The sequence below is a fragment of the Argiope bruennichi genome, chromosome 5 (genome assembly GCF_947563725.1).
Source record: "Argiope bruennichi chromosome 5, qqArgBrue1.1, whole genome shotgun sequence".
NCBI lineage: Eukaryota > Metazoa > Arthropoda > Arachnida > Araneae > Araneidae > Argiope > Argiope bruennichi.
Window position 1 is genome coordinate 110,796,574 of NC_079155.1, and position 21,531 is coordinate 110,818,104.

General features: G+C 34.0%; 1 protein-coding gene across 1 annotated transcript; it reads right to left on the minus strand.

The window, feature by feature from the left end:
- Positions 1-585: 585 nt before the first annotated feature.
- On the minus strand, positions 586-1,188 carry LOC129968346 (protein BTG2-like). The gene has a single exon (XM_056082203.1). It carries the CDS (start codon positions 1,186-1,188, stop codon positions 586-588), a length of 603 nt encoding a protein of 200 aa, XP_055938178.1.
- Between the last annotated feature and the right edge of the window lie 20,343 nt (positions 1,189-21,531).

Here is a 21,531-nt window from a genome sequence, read left to right on the forward strand (position 1 = left end):
TTCTTTATTAAATTTCTTAGAAATAAACAATGTAATTTTAAGAACAGAGTAGACAATATTTAGATTTATTACATGAATTAATTACTTTAAAATTATATATTATTAAGAAATATGCTTATTCTTTAATCAACAGTTCATTATAAAATTATATAAAATAAAGAAATTACCTTCAAAAGGAAAGAGGCGAAGACTTAGGAAGGAAAAAATACATGTAAGAATAAAACGACCATCTTCACAGGATCCTGACCAAGATTTATTAGTTATTTTTTAGCCATTGCAATGAACCAACTGATTGCAGATTATCACAACAGGGGGTGGTCCCTTAAGTTAAAAATTTCACATTTGTACTCATTTTTTTAAAGTGGCTCCCATGAAATTTATGGACATTTCTAAGAACAACTAATGCTTAACACTGCTTTGCAGTGGAAGCGTGCATGTGGCAATCAAGTCGATGACAAAAATGGTATGTTACATGAGACATTGCCACATACATACAGTCTTGCTCATGGAATTCATGATTTGATGGTCGTTATACATAAAATAAAAAGTTTAAAAAGCATGACGTGAGTGAACAGAATTTGGTTCTTAACTGGCTACATACGCAGATACACCAAAACCTTGATTAAATGGAGAATGTTGGAAACTCTGCTTGCACGAATTGGGATGAACGTATGTTGGCGATGGTGGAGAGATACTCATGGGACTACAAGAATCGGAGGAATCCTCGTAATCCGTCTGAATTTTCTTTATCTTCATGGCAACACTACGTTTAGGGGTACCGTGGTAACTGCGGGTAGGGGTTTTGGGCCTATGCTCTTCTGGCCGTTCAGGTTCCGGAATAAAATACAGTGGACTGCAGCTGCCGTACTCCCCAATTCGGTAGCACACATCATAAGGGTCGATCCACAAAGTAAAATCTTCAGGAAAGATGTCGGAAAAGATTTTGTTGTTAAAGCCACATGCACGAGCAGCTTTCAGCACTATGGGATCGATCTTCAAAGATTGAATCCTGATGCATCGATATCCAGATCCTTGCTGAGAATTTTGGGGGTACCAATGTTCAGATATATGCTTCAAAAGTAAATTCGTTATTTCTCTACGAAAATGTTCCACCTTGGTCGTGTTTTTACACTTCTTTCTAAGAAGTGTAATCAGGAAATCCACAGCATACTGAACTTCAAGTTTCATCTTGGTGGCAGGCCTAATTTTTTTAATCTGATTGTTTTGAAATTTCTCTGGAGTGCCAGCTTTAACAGCGTGGAAGATTTCTGGCCTAATGGCTGATACAGAATCAGGCTTAGAAGGCAATGTATGAATGGCAGGCACAGGTAATGGCAATGTTTGGGTCCCACTTTATTATACTAAGAGCTCGTCGGTTTAGAAGCTCTTTTCTTCACAACAGCAACTGCAGTTACTTTCGACTCATACAGCAACAATACTACAGCAAGAAATAGCAACCAAAGTAAACGATAACTCAACCAACTCTCTCAACGTCCAGTGAGCTTCTGACGTCAAGTCGTAAGATCTGAGAACCAATGACATTCTCCCAATCCTCCTTCGCTCGATTATGAGCCGAGCGTGGCGCCATCTATCAGAAAGAAGTAGGGAAAAAGAGACTAAGGTGAGCACCCAGCAAAATATAAAATTTTAGAATTTTTTTTTAATAAACATGTATCTTTCTTGTCTTCTAACTATCACTACTTTTAAATAAAACTGTATAGTAAATATTTTCTTAAAAAATTTAAGAGGTTTATTCAAAACATTAGCGCAAGGTTTACGACATTGGAAGTGAAAAGGAAAAGACCTGTAGGAAAAAATTGATTATATTGCTAAAATTTATGAAATATTGTTTAAGAAACTTGTGTTCTCATTTTCAGAAATGCAATCATTTAAAAGAAAACGAGAGAGAAATACCCGTTGTTCTTTGCCACATGGTAATTAAATTTGCATCTGTTACCTCTCTTTTTCTAACATTTTTTTGATAGAGAAACTTAGGAGTTGTAACTAACTTTCTAAAATACTGTTTCACGTTTCATCATTTTTTTTTTTTTTTTTTTTTACAAATATTTGAAATCAAAATTTTTCTAAATTTTCTGATTAATTACTGTTTTAAGCACAGAAATATCTTTATGAATATAACTGTTGGTGGTCGCCCTAAATTTCGAAAACTAAACATTAATGAATTCAAAAATTACAAATAAAACATTATATTCTCCATAAAAGTTAATTTAAACATGAGTACATACTGAATCACAATGATTTTGCTAACAATTTTTTCTTTGTTTTTTGTTTAGAAATATTAAGAATATTGGTAGGATGCATTTTTCAAAATTTTTTGCGAGTCATAAAATTTGTTGCAATGCATTAATAATTTAAAGCCTAAAGCCATGCTGATCTAAATTAAAATATTTTAAATTATAGAATAAATAAAAAAACAAATAATGATAATTTTTACAATTTTATTGCAGTAACTCTTCTTGAATAATTATAAATAGAAGTTTCGTCTTTATATATATATATATATATATATATATATATATATATATATATATATATATATATATATATCAACAAGATGTAATTCAGTTTATTGCGATATTTTAGATCACTTTTCTTTTTTTTTAGTATATAGACTGAAATTGAAATGATAATTGCAGTTGTTCTATCTGATCTTTTAAAAGGAGTTTGCAAGTAAAGATTTAAGTTTTTATTTTGGACCCAAATAATATTCTGGTAATTTTGATTGTCATAATGTTAAATTTTGGATTACGAATGAATTACTTTGAAGTTTATTTACATTTAAAAAAAATTGTTTCTGTATTTATAAGTAAAACATAATCAAATACTGTGACATTATAAAATTTTTTTAACACTGAAATATACAGGAATAAATCAAGACCTAAGAACTAATAAGTGGAAATAAAGAACTAATGAGTGATGTAGTATTAAAGTGGGGTTTATTGTAGTAGTATAAATTGATTTCGGTGAGCATTAGGCCTGACGGTGTTCTTGAATTCAGAATTCTTCATCTCTGGACATTATCATTATTATATAAAAAATGGTTTTGCTTAAATAATAAATTAATGAATGCTATTTTATTTATAAAATTACAGAGTGAGAATTTTAATAATATTTATTTTAAAGCATGGAAAAAATAAATAAAATAACATATTACAAAGTGAAATAAAATAAACAAAAAGATTAATCTGTACGTGTTTTTTTTTTTTTACTTTCTTGTGTAAAGATTAAATATTGCAATAATCAAAATTGAAATGCGGAATGTCTGAAATGTGGAAAATTTTGACGAATCCCCACATTTTGAAATTATATCTGCGTGCCTGAGACAAAGATATTTCAAAAATGCTTTGAGCTAGCTAGATGAAATTTGGTACATAGTTTAAAAATCTTAAGTGTGTAGATCCGCATCAACTTTTGGACCTAATCCTTCCAGGTGTTGACTATCTGTCAATCTATACATTCTACACGTGAAAATGCTATAATTCAAAAACGGGAATTACTTAGATAAACGAAATTTAGTATATGATTTGTGATGACTATTGTAATTCTGTGCTAAATCTTGATTTCAATTGATAGAAGGGTAAAAAAAGGAGCCCAGAATATCTTCTCTGTATTACGAAGCACAAACTTCTCGCAAAATAAAAGTCTGAGCCAGTCAGATGGAATTTGAGCACTCGTGGCGTTCACGACTTTGCTGTAAGTCCTCACTTTTTATGCGAGAGTTACAACACCATTAGTAGGGGACCAGCGAAAACATTTTGGAGAAATGATTCCTGCTAGTTTCATTTTAGCATACATTTTCAGACTTAATATTCTAATTATCTAGTTTCATTTAGATACAGTATAATTTTCAGACTTAATATATCATAAGTGTGAGTGAAGGGATGATATAATGCTTAAAGCCTTCTGATACCGCCCCCTATCATCTACTGCCTTCTTTGCTTCTTCTCTCGAGGATCATTGCCCTTGAAGCAAATTCTTCATCTGAGGAAATGATCTCACGGAGCAAGAGCAGGGCGAAAATGCTGATTATGATGTTTTGATACATGATTTGACACCAAGAAGCCAGTGTTTTGTCGTGAGAAAGTACCGACGACTTGGCTTTTTTGTAATAGAACGATTTTAATGCCTGTAATCAGAAGATATACGCATGCGCAGCTCTTGCTTGAACTGGATGAAACCTGTTCGGACTTGTCAGTTAACAGCGGCGGTCTTTTGCAAAGACGTTAGAGGTTCTCGATTTATTCCTCGGGACCTTGGGGGCCTCAACATCCATTTGATTGCAAGAAAAAGCAGACTACAAATTTTTGATATTAAAAAAAAAAAAGGAAAGGGTTAGAGAACAAATTTGTTCTTGGGTTATCATATTATCACAATACACCAAAGTTTAATTAATTCAAAGTTGAATTAATTTAAGTTTTAATTAATTCAAAGTTGAATTAATTTAAGTTTTAATTAATTCAAAGTTGAATTAATTTAAGTTTTAATTAATTCAAATTTTGAAAAATCCTTACATGATGACCTAGAAATGATCACCTAGAAACTTTTACGATAATAATATTTACAGATTGCCATTCTACCAATAAATTGCGAGGTGCGTAGTGAAAATATCATTCAAAACGATCTGCAGATAGTTGATATAGCTACTAAAACTAATTAAGAATTGTTTTTTTGAGGAGCCTGTTCTAGCAGCTTACCATATAATGGTTTTTCGAAAATTTTAATAAGATTTTTAAATGAAAATTTATCGAAATACTAATGTTTTTCCTCAATAACTTCGAAATATGATACTGCAAAAAAAAAAAAAAAAAAAAAAATCATTTTTACTTTAAAATTTAAAAATTAGCTTTTCAGAGATTTTAATCTTTATCTCTGTTAATTTATTCCAATAAGTTTAATATTTTTTTTAAAAAAAATTAATAAATTTTATGATTATGCTTTTCATTATTTTAGTTACTACATATATACAGACTCATATATGAATTAATTATAATTTTCCGTGCACGTTATTTAAAAAAAAAAAAAATGAAGGAAAACGAATCAACTTAAAACATTATCTCTGCATAATATTCGCATTCAAAACTCTAATCCCCTTTGCGTTTCTTCCATCTCGTGAATGGTAAATAAGCCTTAAAGCCAAGATGTGGAGGGAAAAAAATAAAAATCTTGAGCAAGTGTTCCACATTTTTTTTTTTTTTTTTTTAGAAAAATTCTTCCGTGGGCTAAGAATTTCAAAACATCCTGCCATGAAAATAGAAATAAAATCACAATCTTGAAGGGTAAAAAAGGCGCTACAGAGGACCTCCATTTTTTTTTTTCTTTCTTTCTTTTTTTTTTTTTTTTTTTTTTTTGGAAAAAGAACCCAAATATGCGGGTGCAACCGGGGGCAGAGGGGAAAAGTGATTCCTCCCCTCCAGCCGCGGATGTGACCCCAGTCAGGCAAGATCTCTGGGAGAACCAGCTTTATTATCACGAAAAGTCTTCTATATCCTCCCCAGAACTTGATTTATCTTTTCGTGCGGAGGAAATGAAATAAAGACAAAAGCACTGACGACAGACAAAGAGCAGAACTGATGTGTGCTTCCTGTTGCAAACAGGGGTGGGAAAAGAATTGTAACGAAATTGTTTTTACTTTTTTTTTTGACAGACAATTGGAATTTAAGTTGAGTTACTTTATTCAAACTTACTAAAACAAATCTCCTTAACATTAGTAGGGCCAAATATAGTAGCAATAAACCAGGATATCGTAACAAGTAGAAAATAGAAATAGGTTTTATGAAAAGGAAAATACAGTTATTATTGTAATGGTTTATTTATGATCATTTTGCGACTACTGACGATTTATATTCAAAAACCATTCATGGAAATCAATGTTCCAGCCATCCTGATGATGCTGAAGTCGTGTCTCCTTTTTGCAGTGTGGGGGGGGGGGCTCTTTCACACACCTCACAGGTTGGATTTTAATGGCGCAAAAGCCAGACATGGCTATGCTGCGCAACACACCTCTCAGATAGAACATAGGGTGAAGAACAGATGTCCGAACTAGCACTCGAACCCGGGACGCTTAGATCACGAAGAAGATGCGCAACTCCTTGGCCAGGACGCCGGCAGTTAATATATTAATATGAGAAAAACCCAAACAATCTTTTGATGAGTACTTCGTTTAAATATTATGGGAAGACATTAACGTTTATAACTGTTTGAATTTAACAAATAAAAATGAAGAATACAATACGGACTACAATGCGAAATACGCAGAAATTAAATGGTGCGTTATATATTTTCTCAATCAAAAATTCAGAGACGTGAATTTATGACTCCATAAACAGCAACGAAAACTTTTAAATAGAATAACTCGATTATACGCACTTTATACGCACGTGTTCATACTTCATACGCACGTGTTCATATTTCATACTTTTGCCAAAATACTCTTAAAAGAACACCTTAAAGGTACTGAGGAGATGATTGTATTCAAGTACAGAAAAACACGTAATAATCAGAGCTAATGAACAACGCGAAGTAATTTTATTTCCCGTCTCCAGTTACGTGATATGGCTATATTATGAATTAAACAATATTCCAATAAATGAAAACAAAAAGTAGTGCATCGTGTAGCCCTTTGGCTACACGATGCATTGTAGAATGAATATTGTTACGGGTTTCTCCTCACCACCAGGCTCGTTTAGATAGAAGGTGTATGGTGTAAGAACACAATCAGTAGGCGACAGTAGAAAACAACGACGACGTTTTTTACACGAAGACACGAGTACACAAAGACGACGAATACACAGACGACAAATATTTACAGCCGAGATGAACGCAAGACAGCACATTACAGCAGACAGTAGCCCACAAGCAGTAATCGTCCACACACACGAAAGCTGCCAGACAGAATCCAGCAGAAGATGGGATTCTCGGAGCTTCGCTCTAAGGTCTCTCTCACGGCTGAACTTCTCGCTTTAGCTGCCGACTCACTATTTCTCAGAACTGGCTTGTAGACAAAAGATACGACACTGCTTCCACAGTAAATAACAGGACTCGGCACACAGCAATAGCTCCACACAACGTTGGCAATTCGCCGTTGCTTCGCTATTCTCTGGAAGACTCGTTACTTGTCGACGACTCCGACTACTCATCACAGCACAAGGAAGGACACAAGAAAAAAAAAAAAAATAGGAGAGTCGGCGCCCGGAGGGCGACATCTCCAATCGACTAAAAACTTGAATTTCAGATTGGCATGGTCTAGACTGGAGCAAGACATTTAATACGGCACCCACCCCAACACCGTGCACGAAGCACATCGTTGGCTGGTGTACCCACCAGGTTTCTGGAGCAAGACTGACTGACTGACTTTGGACGCTTCGTTGAGTGCCAGTGAAAAACACTTCTACTCAGTATGGATATGACTGTGGTACCTGAATTTGAAACCCTGAGAAGATTTGGCTAAATCAGCATTTTAAGTGCGGTCATGAGACCAGGTGAGATGAGAGCGATGTTGGGATGCAAAAAGGTGAACAGTGAAAAAAATAAAAGTGATTTGGTGCAGAAATACCAGGAGGAGAGTAGTACTAGGCAACAATGTTACGGAGGCTTGAGAGGAAGGGACCATTTGGTGGTGGCATAAGAAAAGTTGTATTTGCAGCTACAGTGGGCGAAATCGGTTTGTTGAGCAATGGCGGGGTTTGGGTGATCCTTGATTCTTTGGAAGAAGCTCCTGGAAAGTTTAGTGATATATTCTTCGATGATTTCAATTTTAAGGTCATTTCGGATAACATCGTTGCGGACATACCAAGGTGCGTTGGTGATTATACGGAGTAGCTTGTTTTGCAGAATTTGGATTTTATTGCGATGAGTTTTTGCAGCAAGCCCCCAAATTTGGGCTGCGTATGTAAAAATGGACCTGATAACTATCTTGAACAGACAAACTTTGTTGTTGAGGGAAAGTGGAGAGTGACGACCGATAAGCGGGATAATCTCGTGGACTTTTGCCCAGAATTTATCTGAATTGTAATTGACATGGTTTTTAAAGGTGAGCTTATAGTCCAGGATGAGGCAGAGGTACTTCACTTCCTTGTCCCAAGATAGATTTTCGTCGAAGAAGGTAAGTTGTGGGAGAGATTTTTTCGGATGACCTTTACGAAATAAGATGGCGTGTGTTTTATCTGTGTTAATGGAGACACGCCAGCGTGTACACCATTCTTCAATTTTGACTAACGCACCTTGGAGCTGTTTGATGACAAATTTAGGCGTGGCACCTTGAATTAAAATAGCAGTGTCGTCTGCAAAAAGGCAATTCATGACAGGTTCCGATTTGGGAAAATCGGCATTATAGATTCAGTATAACAGAGGTGGAGCAAGACAGAAGGGAACATCGGCTTCTATAGTTTCAGGATTTGTAGTGACGGACCAATGAGGAGGCTTGCTTCTGTTGATGGGCGTGTCTTAGATTATCTAGAAGGGAGTTGATGAGGATGAGCAGTGTTTCTTGTCTATTTTTCGCTTTTTTACTGAGTTGAATGGCTTCAAATAAATTGGGAAATTCTTGGAGGAGTATTTTATTTCTTGCAGGCATGCCAATGATTCTTTGTGATCTTGCAGGTTCGGGAAAATACTGTTGAAGTTCGGGTACTCATCACAGCTTGAGAATGCCGCCCTTTTATAGTTCCCGGGAGGCGGGGCTAGAATCTTCTAGACCAATCAGGCATATCTCGGTTCGCCAAGCTCTGGGATCACTGGCTCGGTATCCGGCAGCATCCAATACAGATGACTGTAAATCAGTCTTTCTTATCATGACACTATTCGTGCTGGGAAGCAAAATTACACGTTTGTAATAGTATAATTATCTTTCTTTACAAGTCACACGAGGCACATAAACCTCAAAATATAAATAATAAGGAAATAATTATATGTAATGTGAAAGACAAAATTATAGTACCATTTATTAAATCAAAATTGTTGATTAGTGTGCATCATTAAAATCTATTTCATAGCTTTATGATTAAGTTAGAACTCCATCATTAAAATCTATTTCATAGCTTTATGATTAAGTTAGAACTCCATCATTAAAATCTATTTCATAGATTTATGATTAAACTAGTACTGAATTTTTAAACAAACTTGTTGACTAGTGTGCATCATTAAAATCTATTCCATAGCTTTATGATTAAATTAGAACTACATCATTAAAGTCTATTTTATAGATTTATGATTAAACTAGTACTGAGTTTTTAGCAAAATTGTGGATTAGTGTATATCATTAAAATCTATTTTCATAGCTTTATGATTAATCTAGAATTGAATTTTCAAGCAAAATTGTTGATTAGTGTACATCTTTAAAATCTATTTCATAGCTTTATGATTAAGCTAGTACTGAATTTTTTAGAAAAATTGTTCATTAGTGTATATTACTAAAATCTATCTCATAGATTTATGATTCAGTTTATGCCGAATTTCTTAGTTGTAAAAATTTTCGCCATGTCTGCTTTTGCAAACCCTTTTCCAAAAGCTGTTCCTGGAGAAGAATCCTGCTCTCTTCATCGACCTTCAGCTAAGTCATTTGCTAGCATTCAATAAGTTCACCTGAAATAAAAATTTAAAAAATCATGCAATTGTGAATTGATAATTTAATTATTTCAATAAAATTTTAGTCCAAATTGCAAGTAATCAGTAAAAATATGAACTAAGATGAAAAAGAATGGAGTCAAACTCCATTTATATCTGTGTATTCTAATATAATAATAAGAAAACAATAAAGAGTCGTTTTATTTAGAAGATATCAAGCGATGACAATCATATTAAAATTCTTACATAACTTCAACATAATTCTTCGGCAATTCTTAACTGCAATCAAAAATTGATTAAACTTCTTAGAGAACTTGACGCTGAATTTCTTGGAGCAAAATTTGGATACATCGGAAATATTTTAAATAATTATGAGTATATTTTTATTAACTGAAATTGCTACAATGTTTAACACTCTGTTGGACGCGGAAGAACTTCTAATTTTCAGAGCGACAGACAGTCCTCCAGTTTTCTTACAGACAGACAAATTTCTAATTTTCAGACCTGCGGATAAACTTCCTATGAATAGATTTCGTTTATTTAGAAGATATCGAGTAATGACAATCATATTAAAATTCTTATATGACTTGAACATAACTCTTTTTGATTTGAATTTTTTGATAGGAATCTAAATGTTTGGTGTAAATGCCGCATTCCAATTTTTATCTGTTTATTCAAAACGTTTTTGAGTTACTGTACTCACAGACGGACAGACATAATTCCTAGACATAATTGTATAAGACTTGATTTCTAGATATAATAGACATAATTATATTTTGCACTCCTTTTCTGAGTTTAGCTGATAATGATCTCATGTCCTTCATAGATTCCTGAAGTGGGAATTAATGATTACATATCAGTTGTCTATCGCTAACGGCTGAAAACTATAACTCTTACTTCTCAAATCGCTGTGTCCAAAGTTTTTTTTTTTCATACAAAATTAATTTAATTTGGTAGAGAACTTCTATTAATTAATTGCTTTTTACTTTATGGGATACGATGTATACAGAGAAAAAATATTTTAATCGTCAAAAAAATGTGAACTCTATATTTTGACGAAATTCCACGTTTCACATCTTCCTGTGTTTGAAAACACACTTTTGGAATTAGTCTGTCTGTGAACAAGATAACTCAAAAATGATTTCAACCGGACAAATGAGATGCGTCACCTTTGCATCGAGTTTGTCGATTTCAGTCAAAATCCATTTGCAGGAAACTTGTCTTTCTATGCGTATGCAAATGAAATAGTAAAGTTCCCTTGTACATCTAACGTGTATTTCTCGTGGCTATTCCAACAACGGCTGGCGCCTATTCTACGTCTAGGCCTGAGTGATCATTTTATATCCAGTTCAATCTTAATAATCGCCCAGCTCAATCGTGTTGATTGTGTAGAAATAAATACAAGAAACAATCCTATTCTAGACTATTATATTATTTACATATTTATAGCAACGGATTAAAATATAAAACATAAAAATGAATCAAGTCTCTTTCGTTCATGGCGAACCACACAACCTTCGCTTGTCTTTCCTCGTCCTTATCTGTCTAGTACACTTGCTGTTCGTCTCTCTGCTGGTTTTCGGGTCGCGGTGGCCTGGTGGTAAGGTCTCGGCTTCGGAACCGCAGGATTTCAGGTTCGAGAACCGATTCCACCGAAGAACCATCGTGTAAGGGAGTCTGTTGCATGTTAAATCCGTCCTGACTAAACGTCCTCCCGCTGGTTTGGTGTGGTGTGGAGAGGGGGGTGCGAGCTTAGGTGTCGTCCTCGTCATCTGACAGCGGTTCAAAATGACGAGGTCCGTCCCAAAATAGCCCAAGTGTTGCTTCAAACGGGAGGTTACTATAACTAAACCAAACCAACCAAACCAAACTCTCCTGGTTTTCACCCCCCTCGGATACCACGTGACCTTTCCCCTCCTGACTGGCTTGCAACCTTCGTCGTTGGGAGCGAAAGAGCGGGTCTTACAAACATTATAACTACAAAATTGAAAGAGCTAGATCAATAAAATTTGGTACACAAGTTTAACGTTTAAAATGTAGATCCGAATGAAATTTGAAAGCAAATTAAGTCAACTAATTAACCATCTATACTTTCGCATAAAACTGCAACAATTTAGTGAATGAAATGTGGTGAACAGTTTTAACAGTTAAAATGTGAAACTGCATCCAACTTTGAAGGATCTGTATCGAACTTTGAACGAAATCCTTTTAAAGTTTGACCATCTGTCGGTCTACATAGTTGGTCTATATATAATATAAACATAACTCAAAAATTCAATGACTTAGGTAAATGAAATTTCAGATGTGATCGTATGACTGTAAGTGTAGTTCTATAAAAAATGTTGGTTTCAATCGGTGGGAAGTCAACCTTCTAACTCTCCGACCCGCCCTAAGGCACACGGATTTAAACCATAAAACTGAATGACCGGACCGCCGCAACAGCAATTGGCGGGAACTGTGGTTGAGTCCTAAGGGCCATCACCGGCCACGGTACAACCCTCATCGATGGGAGGAGCCAGATCCCCCACCTATTAGTGTACCCTCCAGGGTGGCGAGATCCAACCACCATGCCGGAAGCATCTCATCCTCATTTCGAGGTGCCCCCCCCGAGGGTCTTCAATCGGTGGGAAAAAAAAAAGCATGCAAAATGTATACTCTATTGTCTGTTGCTGTTGTGTTGGTCATATATTAACGGTTCTTCGGGGGAAAAAATCACAAAAGATCACAAGTTAGAATCAATGTAATCTCCAGACCCAATGATCGATCTTTCATAACTATTTCTCGCCCATTGAAAGCAGTTAATACACAGCTACTGGTGGGTTTTCTTTTTGCCAATTGCATGCAATAAGTGCACAAATACCAGTTTTCTCCTTTATTACTATCCTCTGGGGCACACAATTCTCATGAGCGGAAATAAAAATCTGAGCACTCGTGGACGTCACGGCTTTGCCCATTTGGCACAATTTTATTTGGGGAAGGGAATAACACCTTAATTAGAAGATTTGCGAGAAAGTTTAGAGAGACCTATCTCTCTGGTTAAAATCAAAAGATGACATACAAGGCCGAGAAGACAAAAAATTATTTATACATTCCTGATATTATTTATCACTGTGATAATACTTTATACTGTATAGTTTAAATGCGTCAGAAAAGTTTATACTCAGAAATTAAGTAATCGTGCCTTGCAGCAATTTAAACTAAACACTTCAAAAGTCATTTCTATTTCGTGCCTATTGTTGCAGAAGCGGCAGCTGCGGTCGTGACGTCACGAAAAAGAGAGATCCGTTGCCCATATATGGCGCAAGAGAACCAACTCTCCGACTAGCTAAATTTTTCCCACTGCCGATCAGAAGATCAGAACCCGTGGAGAAAAAAAAAATCTCCTAGGGCCGCATCTCTAAATGTTTTCTTGTTACCGCATGTTCATTTCGGTCAGCGGCTGTTCAATTTCGTGTTATGGTGCGTTAAATCAAATGGCGCACACGTTTTATCTTAGCGCTGCAAAATTGCCTCTATCGTAAATATAGTAATCGGACGACTGATAATTTTTGAGTAATGACCATACGCTTGGAGAACAATCGCGTCTGTAATTTCAGTTTACTAAATGATGAAATTCGAGCAATTCTTTAGTCTAGCGTTTCATAATCAATTACATCACATGAATTGTTAGTTTAAATATAATAAACATATTCCTATAATTTCTCAATTTTATTATTATTATTTTTATTTTAATTTATGGTCATAAATATGGTGGAATAAAGACAAGAGGAAGGGGGGAGGGTTATAGATAGAGCTGGGGAGGGCCTCCAGACTGAAGGAGCACAATGGAAACAAATTATTATCATTATTATTTAAAGAAAAATGCGAAAAAGAATCATATACATTGGGCGTTACTTGATTTTCCTACACCATTGTATAAGTGCTATCTCATTTTGTGTTTAAAACTGGAATTGAAACGTCATTGTCATTGCTTTTCATTTGAACTAGGAAATCAATTTGACTCCTGCTTTAAAATAAATTAATTTTACTTCATGTATATACTAAGTATAGAGAAAGAGAATATACGAATAGAGATATGATAGGTAATGACGATACAAATTATTGCAATCGCAAAAAAATTCGAGATGTAGCGAATTTTTCACGTTTCAGATTTCTCTCGATCCAAAAAATCCATTTTTGGCATTAAGTCTGTGTGTCTATGAATATTATATCTCAAAAATGCTTTGAGCTAGACGGGTGAAATTTGGTAAATGGAGTTACGACCCATTTATAAATTTCTGTTAAATATTTTTCGAAATCCATTCACTGAATGTCTGTCTCTCTAGCTGTTCGCACACAAATAAACTCGATAACTACAAAACGCAAAGAGCAAGGTAGTTAAAATTTGATATACAGATTTAGCATCCAAATATATCAAATTTTAAACCAAATCCATTAAATGTCTATCGATATATAATTTCGACTGTCAATCGATATATGCTTTCGCATGCATGTAAACGCAATGACTTAAATCAATGAAATTCGGTACGTTTGTAGCGAATTGGAATGGGCGAGGGGAGAGTCTGTGGTGAATAGTTTATAAGCCAGTTAACAATGACGCTGCATGAGCAATTGCTTTTGTATCATGGTCATGTTACTGGGCTGCGAACGAGACGGTCCCAGGTTCTATCCTCGCGCATCTCAATTCGCTAGACGTTTGTGACTTCAATTATAGTTTCCTGTGAAATTTTGATGTCAATCGGCCAACAAAAAAACATCCAAAATACATATTCTCGCAATAGATTCAGTAAAAATGCTAGATTCATATAAAAAAGCAATATTTCGTTACTATCGTTCATTAATGCCATACAAGATATTCGTGGCCTTACCCAAAATCCTCAATTTTGCGCGGAGGAAAGGGGGTAATGTCTTTATTCAAAGGTATGCGAGAAAGTTTCAAGGAGACAATATACATTAGTTGAAGTGTTTAGATTTTGAGTTCAGAAAGGAAACGAGAATAATTTTATGTATTAAAATATTTTATATATATTTCAATTAAAAAATGTATTGATCAACAATCCATCAATTGCAAGATGATAGTTGAGGAAAGCATTTACGAATAGGTTTTTAAACATGATTTTTCTGTGTAATTTTTTTTATTGATTCAAGCAGTTCATTCACTGAAAGTTTTGATATTCTTATGGATTATTGACCTTTTTCTTCTTCTTGAAATCCCTTTTTCTCATATGTATGGACAATCTAAATCCACAGATTTAAAAAAAATCACCTTTGAACTGATGATAATACAGTGATGGTTACCGAATAGAAAGCTGTGTAAGATGAATGGCATGAAAGAGGGGTGGCAAGCAAAATATTATTAACCATGTTGCCAAAGAAATAAATTTGTGAAAAATACAAATTCTCAGAATTATAAAGTATTAGAATAATATTAACACTTCGTCAAGTCGGATTGGACAAGTTTTTGCAATATTTCGTTGTGTTCACTTAACTTGATTATATTAAACATCTGTTTGCATATAATTGTATGCAAACATGAGTGCCGCATATTATGAGGTAAAATAAATAAATAAATATTTACAGTTTTGCAAAGTTACTTAAAAAAATCGTTCTTTGCTAATAATGAAGTTGAAAATGTGTGTGTGCGTGCGTCCACGCCTTGCAAAGCAGACCTTTTCACATAAAGTTATCGAATTTAATATATATATAATTTAAAGGGGTGGACGAATCCATTTTTCTGAGGGGGGGTTTTCATTAGAATTTTAATTACTTGAAAATTAAACGAAATTTTGGTGTTATTTAGCTTTAATTTCCGAAAATATTCCTGTGCAACAATTATTTATACATTTTTAAAAAAAAATTTAAAAAATGTTCTTTTGGTATGACACCAGTTTACGGGCAGCCGTAAAATTATTTAGTCTACATTTAAATAACTTTTGAAATATTTTTCATTATATTTTAAAACAACAGCTTCTTTATTGTGAATGAAACAGAAATAATTTTTTCTACAAATATTTAATCATATGTTTTCTATCATTGTTCAAAGCTAAGAAAGAACGATTCTATTTAATATCTGTGTACATATTAGAAATTAGAAAAAGATGTTATGGTATCACGAAAAATAGAAAGATGATTTTTAATAGTACTATGATGTCATGGGACTTGACACCATTAGGATGATTCATATATTCAGTGAATCGAACATATGCAAGGCTATGTCCAATTCAATAACACGGCTTTGATGTCTGCCACAATGTAATATTTAAAAATATCCATTTTTCAGGGAATAAATACGAGCAGTAAATTATGCATATAGGATTTAATTGAAATTAAGAAAAAAATCAATAAGTCAGAATAACCAGCTGGTCACTATAGGCAACTAGTCTTAAAAAAATGACTAAGTAAAGGTGTTCCCAAATTAACGCAAGATTTGAATTTGCCACCATTCGTGCAGAAAAGTGTTGGCAACCCTATTTAAAAAAACCATTTGATAGCTAATAGTTTAGGGTTAGTGAAAATGGAGCGTTATAAGATTGAACAACGTGTTAACGCAAGATTTGAGTTAAATAATAAAAAAAAACACAGTTTTTTTCCCCTTTAAATTGTTATATTTTTATTGAATCGTAAAGTACACAGGATAGGGTTATGTATGGAATAGCACTTAGTTCAAATGGCCTCCACGGCTTTGCTGGCATATACGTACTCTTTTGTAGAAATTTTCCATCACCATTTTGAATAAATGTGGCTGAATTTCGTTGCTGGACCGTTGAATTTCTCCCATCAATGCACGAGTGCTTGTCAGCTGGTGGTATAGACCTTTGACTTCATATAACCCCATAAAAAGGAATCCGATGGTGTTAAATCGTACGATCTAGGGGACCAATTCTCAAATTTTTGAACTGTGGCCACCAGACTTTCATTATTTTTTAAATATTGTTCAAAAAAGAAAACATGTTGTTTTCTATCGTGTAACGCTTCCTTTTTACTAACCGTAAACTATCAACTGTCAAATGTTTTTTTAATTGGGTTGCCAACACATTATTGCATGAATAGTGGCAAATACAAATCTTGCTTTAATTCTGGAACACCCCTTAAGAATATCCCTTAATTCAAAGCATACGTTCGAATTCGAATCTGATAACATTCTGGACAGATCATGCTAGAGTGTTACCTCGGGTTCTCACTTTAAAAATATTACTTATTTAACACCTTTTCTACTTCCTTTTCAGAAAAAAAAAAAAAAAAATGTTGCAGTTTTATTGGAATGATTCAGAAATTATTTCAGTTCAAAATTGTAAGTTAACTAACACTCACCCCACATATCATCGTTAAAGTTAGCAACATTTCCTTCTCGAGAAGTGCTAGCTTTTCTTTAATATTAAAGGAAGTATCGAAAAGTTTGAAAAAAACTGGAAATCAACTGAAATGTGGTTGTCGAGAGGCAGTGAACTGGGATGGAGTTCTGAGGGCGAAAGTGGCAAGTAAAGGGCAGAAAAGGAAGGAAATGGCGTGTTTGTTACAGTCGCACACTCCTGTAAATTACACCATTTGATAGACTTTTTTTTTTCTCTACCTTCAGTGGGGCAAGAAATGGAGGGTGAAAAAACGATAAAATGTAGGAATGGTAGTGCTCGCTGCGGAAATTCAACCGGTTTGCACAGCTGAATACAAGCGCCTCAAAAATATCAACCTGTTTTTCTAGAAAGAGCAACGCCCCGGTTTTCTCAGAGGTTTATTTCAACTGGAATTTCAGAACAGGTGAGAAGCCAGCAAGTGAGAGATGGGGATGGGGGGGGGGGATTGTTCATTTTATTCTTTTAAAATTTGCAAAGATAATATTTCAACAAGCTCAGAAAGAAAGTAGACTTCTAAGAAGTTATTCCGTGAATAAAACTCGTTCTTTATCTAATCTGCGATTACGGAAGATCAGCACAAATCTAAAATCGTTTTCAGGTTGAACAGATAGAATTTTTTGGTCTATCATATAAAATGCTATCTTGAAAGGAGGACAGACTACCTTTACTACTAAATCAGCTGTTCTTAATCTTTTGCCGTTCTCGCCTCTATTCTTTACATACAGCAGTTTATGTTGATTTTGAAGACTTGAAAGATTTAACCTTACGGAGCATCATGTAGCTATTTAGCTTCATGTTTTGATTTCCATTTATAAACTTCATATGGCTGCTCCAAAGGGCAACAATGAGTGATTGGAAATCCTTTTTTAAATGTTTTTTTTTATAAATATTTGTAGAAAAGACTGATATAATGATGATAGAATAAGATTTAATCTGTATGCTTGAAAAAATACCAAGATGGCTGTTGTATGAATAGTTCTACTATTAAATATACTATTAAAATATTCTTTTCTTTGCATCGTAAAACATATATTGGTAAAAACAGACTTTTATTTTTTATTGCAGAATTGTCATAATGTGATTTGTGCCATTGAGATATTGTTTAATACATAATGTAATCATCTGGCACATTAAAAAAATTTTACGAAAAAAATAATTAAAAGATTTTTAATAACCTTGCTGAAATATATGGAATTATTCAAAACGCACACTTTTTTTTGGTAAAAATTAAAAAAAAAAAAATCAGGCATTCTAGGGTTAAGATTGAAATTACGACCGTAGAAGATGGATTATAGGGAAGGTTATATGAATTATTTATGTTCCTTGTTATTGTAATAGTCAAAAAAATTCGAACTCGAGATTTTTTAATTAATTCGAGACTTCTAATCTCCACATTTTAAACTTTACTGAGTTCAAAAAAGAGATTTTTCGAAAATGTCCATCTGTCTGTCTGTGACAAAGATTACTCAAAAACAGCATGAGTTAGACTATTGAAATTTTGTGTATGGCCTTTATACAAAATTTGTAGATTTCTATCGAATTTTGAGTAAAATATGTTCTGAAGAAGTCCGTCAGTAATGCTGTTTTAATATAAGTTAACACTATAACTACAAAACGAAGAGAGCTAGATAGATAAGATTCGGTACACAGATTAAACATCTATAGTTTAGATACCTATCAAGTTTTGAGACTTTGAGAAACATGTAAACACGATAATTCAATACCCCAATGACTTAAATATATCAAATTAGGTATCGAATTCTGTGACTACAAATGCAGTTTTGTGTCTAATTTTTGTTTCAGCCGGTAAAGGAAGATGCGTCTAATGCACGAATTCAATTTTTTGATATAATTAAAGCATGCCAAAGATTACTCGCCAAAAAAACTCGCCGTGGGTTACATAACAGATTGAGTGAAGATGCTAAATTCACGGTGAAAGTTAATAATTCATAAGTGCTGTACGCCAATGCCATGCAAGGCGGTCTCTGATATGACAAGTTTATTAGAAAGTATTTGAAAAAGTTTTGCTGAGACCACTCTCGCTGATTTCTCCATGAAAATAACAAAAATGACCCTAAAATTTGGGGGAGAGTAATTTAGAAATTTTGCGTACCGCGTTCTTCCTTTTTTCATAACTAAAAATTCGATATATTTTTCATGCCATTTAATACTTTTTCTGGCAGTACATACTTTAAAGCAGAATGCAATCAGATTCTCCGAGACATCAGTCTCGATTCGGAGTCGAAGGCACTCATCTGGCTGGAGCAGTTTCAATTTAATTGCCCAATTCATTGTTTTCACCCTGCTTCATAAATTATTGTTTATACTTCAAAAGCACCCAAAGGTCCCCGGCAGTGGCCTGATTCCACAATGGTGAATACATTTCCCAACACGGAAAAGCGATAACGATATCCTTTTCCATATCGGCGGTCACGTAAGCCGCGCCACCACTCAACTCCATTGCCTCTTATCGGTTTGTTTACGTTCGGTCTACTATTATGTGAGACGATAAAAGCTTTTTAACTCAGACGACGCGAGAATGGCCATAAAGAGCAACTTTTTATTATTAGCGCTTGTGGTTGCTGACCGGATATCTTGAGCACATATGATAACTGGGCTTATGGAGGAGGCGTTGCCAAACTCTGTAAACGAAAAAACTCTTATCTTGCATTTTGAGTGTGCGGTAAACAACCCTTTATAATTTTTAGACTCTCTCAGTGGTGGATTTCTGAAGAATGCTTTAGGCTCCAGGGTAGATTTAAGAGTTACTTTCAGATTTTTTTGATTTTTTTTAAGAAGGTCGTTGTTGACGAGACGCTGACAAATAGAAAGCAGTGATAGAGGAAAATAATCTCGAATCATCAGTTTGGAGTTTTTTTTTTTTTTTTTGATAATAGAGGCACTTATCGAACAATTTTGTTTATGGGAAAACAAAGCAACCACGCATTTTTGCAGATTATCAGGTCAGGTTAAAGACTTTCGCGTGTTGTTTCTTAGAATATTTGATTTGATCACGAGATAAACAAATGAATTCTTAAATGACCTGTTTATATTTATTTACTTTGTTTCAGTTTTTCTTTAAATAGTCAAGATTTACAGACGAGTTAATGCAGATCATTTATCTTTCTAGGAACAAAGAATCATACTATGCCAAACAGAAAAAAAAAAAAAAAAAATTCTTCTCAACAACGCAGATTGGGTAATTTTAACCGGGATAAAATAGGGTTCTTTTAAACCTCTTGGATGTTAATAGCTTAATAATGGTATGATATGATAGTCCTCGAAAAATGGTATCAATTTTTTGCTCATTTTTCATATTTTACTTTAAAAAGTGATACAAATGTAATAATGTTTTATACCCAAGACGTCCTTTAATACTGGCACCCACGGCAGTTTTCCCAAATAGCACACTATATTGTATAATATTGTACAATTTGAAAAATATTATTGTACAATATTGATTTACAATTTTTAAACAGTGTAAAATGTAAGACTTTTGTAATATTGTTCAACGATGTGTTTCGATATTATACAATATAGTTTTTTTATTTTTTAAGATAGTTTCATTGCATCATACAATATAGTTTCCCTATATTGTACAGTATAGTTTCCCGATATTACACAATGTCGTGCCTAAATATATCATCTTCCATATTTATATTCGAGATTTTTTCTAGCTTATGATATCCTTTATTCAAAAAGTGCGAATATATGGTAATAATTTATTTTCTTGGAAAAAAAAACAGAAAAAAAATTAAGTTATATTTCCTAAACTTCTCCACTTTCCCAGTTATTTTGGTGTAAAATTAATTAAACTTTTCGAAAATAAGCAGAGTAGCTCAAATTATTCTTCCAAATTACTCTTGAAGACAGTAGCAAAGAAATGTAAATTCAGATAAACTCTCGTATACTCCAATTTACCCATCCTTTCTTCTGTTACTATACCACTGTTACTTCTGCCTGAGTCAAGGCTCTACTGTATTTGAAGGAAAAGTATAATTAATTTTTAAATTATTATGAGTTTTAAAACTAATTAATTAAAACAATGTTAGAATTCTTTAGGAATGACTAGCTATCCTTGGCAATCAGCTGGTTAATCGCGAATTTTGGCTGTGCTTACTTTCAATTAAATCTCTAATGCAACATCGCTATTGTAAATGAGAATGTGACTGCCTGTTTGTGTGTACGTTGGCATCTATAGGACAGATCTTTAGACACAGAGCTATAAAATTTGGACAGATATACAGGGTAATCAAGAAATAACAGGAGGTGTTCGGAGCCCTGTGGCGTGTTATGTAATGGACGAAATTTACAAAATTTGGCCACCATACACATTGAAGTATGCGGTTTCGATTTGTCAAGAAATGAAATTAGTACCAAAAAACGCCTATAGGGGAAATGCTGGCGCTGCAAGAGCTTGATATGTGGAAAAAGAATACATAACTGCCAATGGAAACAGTAAATAGCAACACACCAAATACCAATGAAAAACGTTTATTATAGCAACTTACAAATTTGGCTCAAGGTGACTACCAACTTGATGTTCCAATAACTGCATGCTGTACACGAGGCTCGTAGCATATCGACACTTATTCGT

What these genes read in the sequence shown, in the direction of transcription:
- LOC129968346 (XM_056082203.1), bottom strand. Translation starts at nt 1,188, where the DNA reads ATGAAACTTGAAGTTCAGTATGCTGTGGATTTCCTGATTACACTTCTT.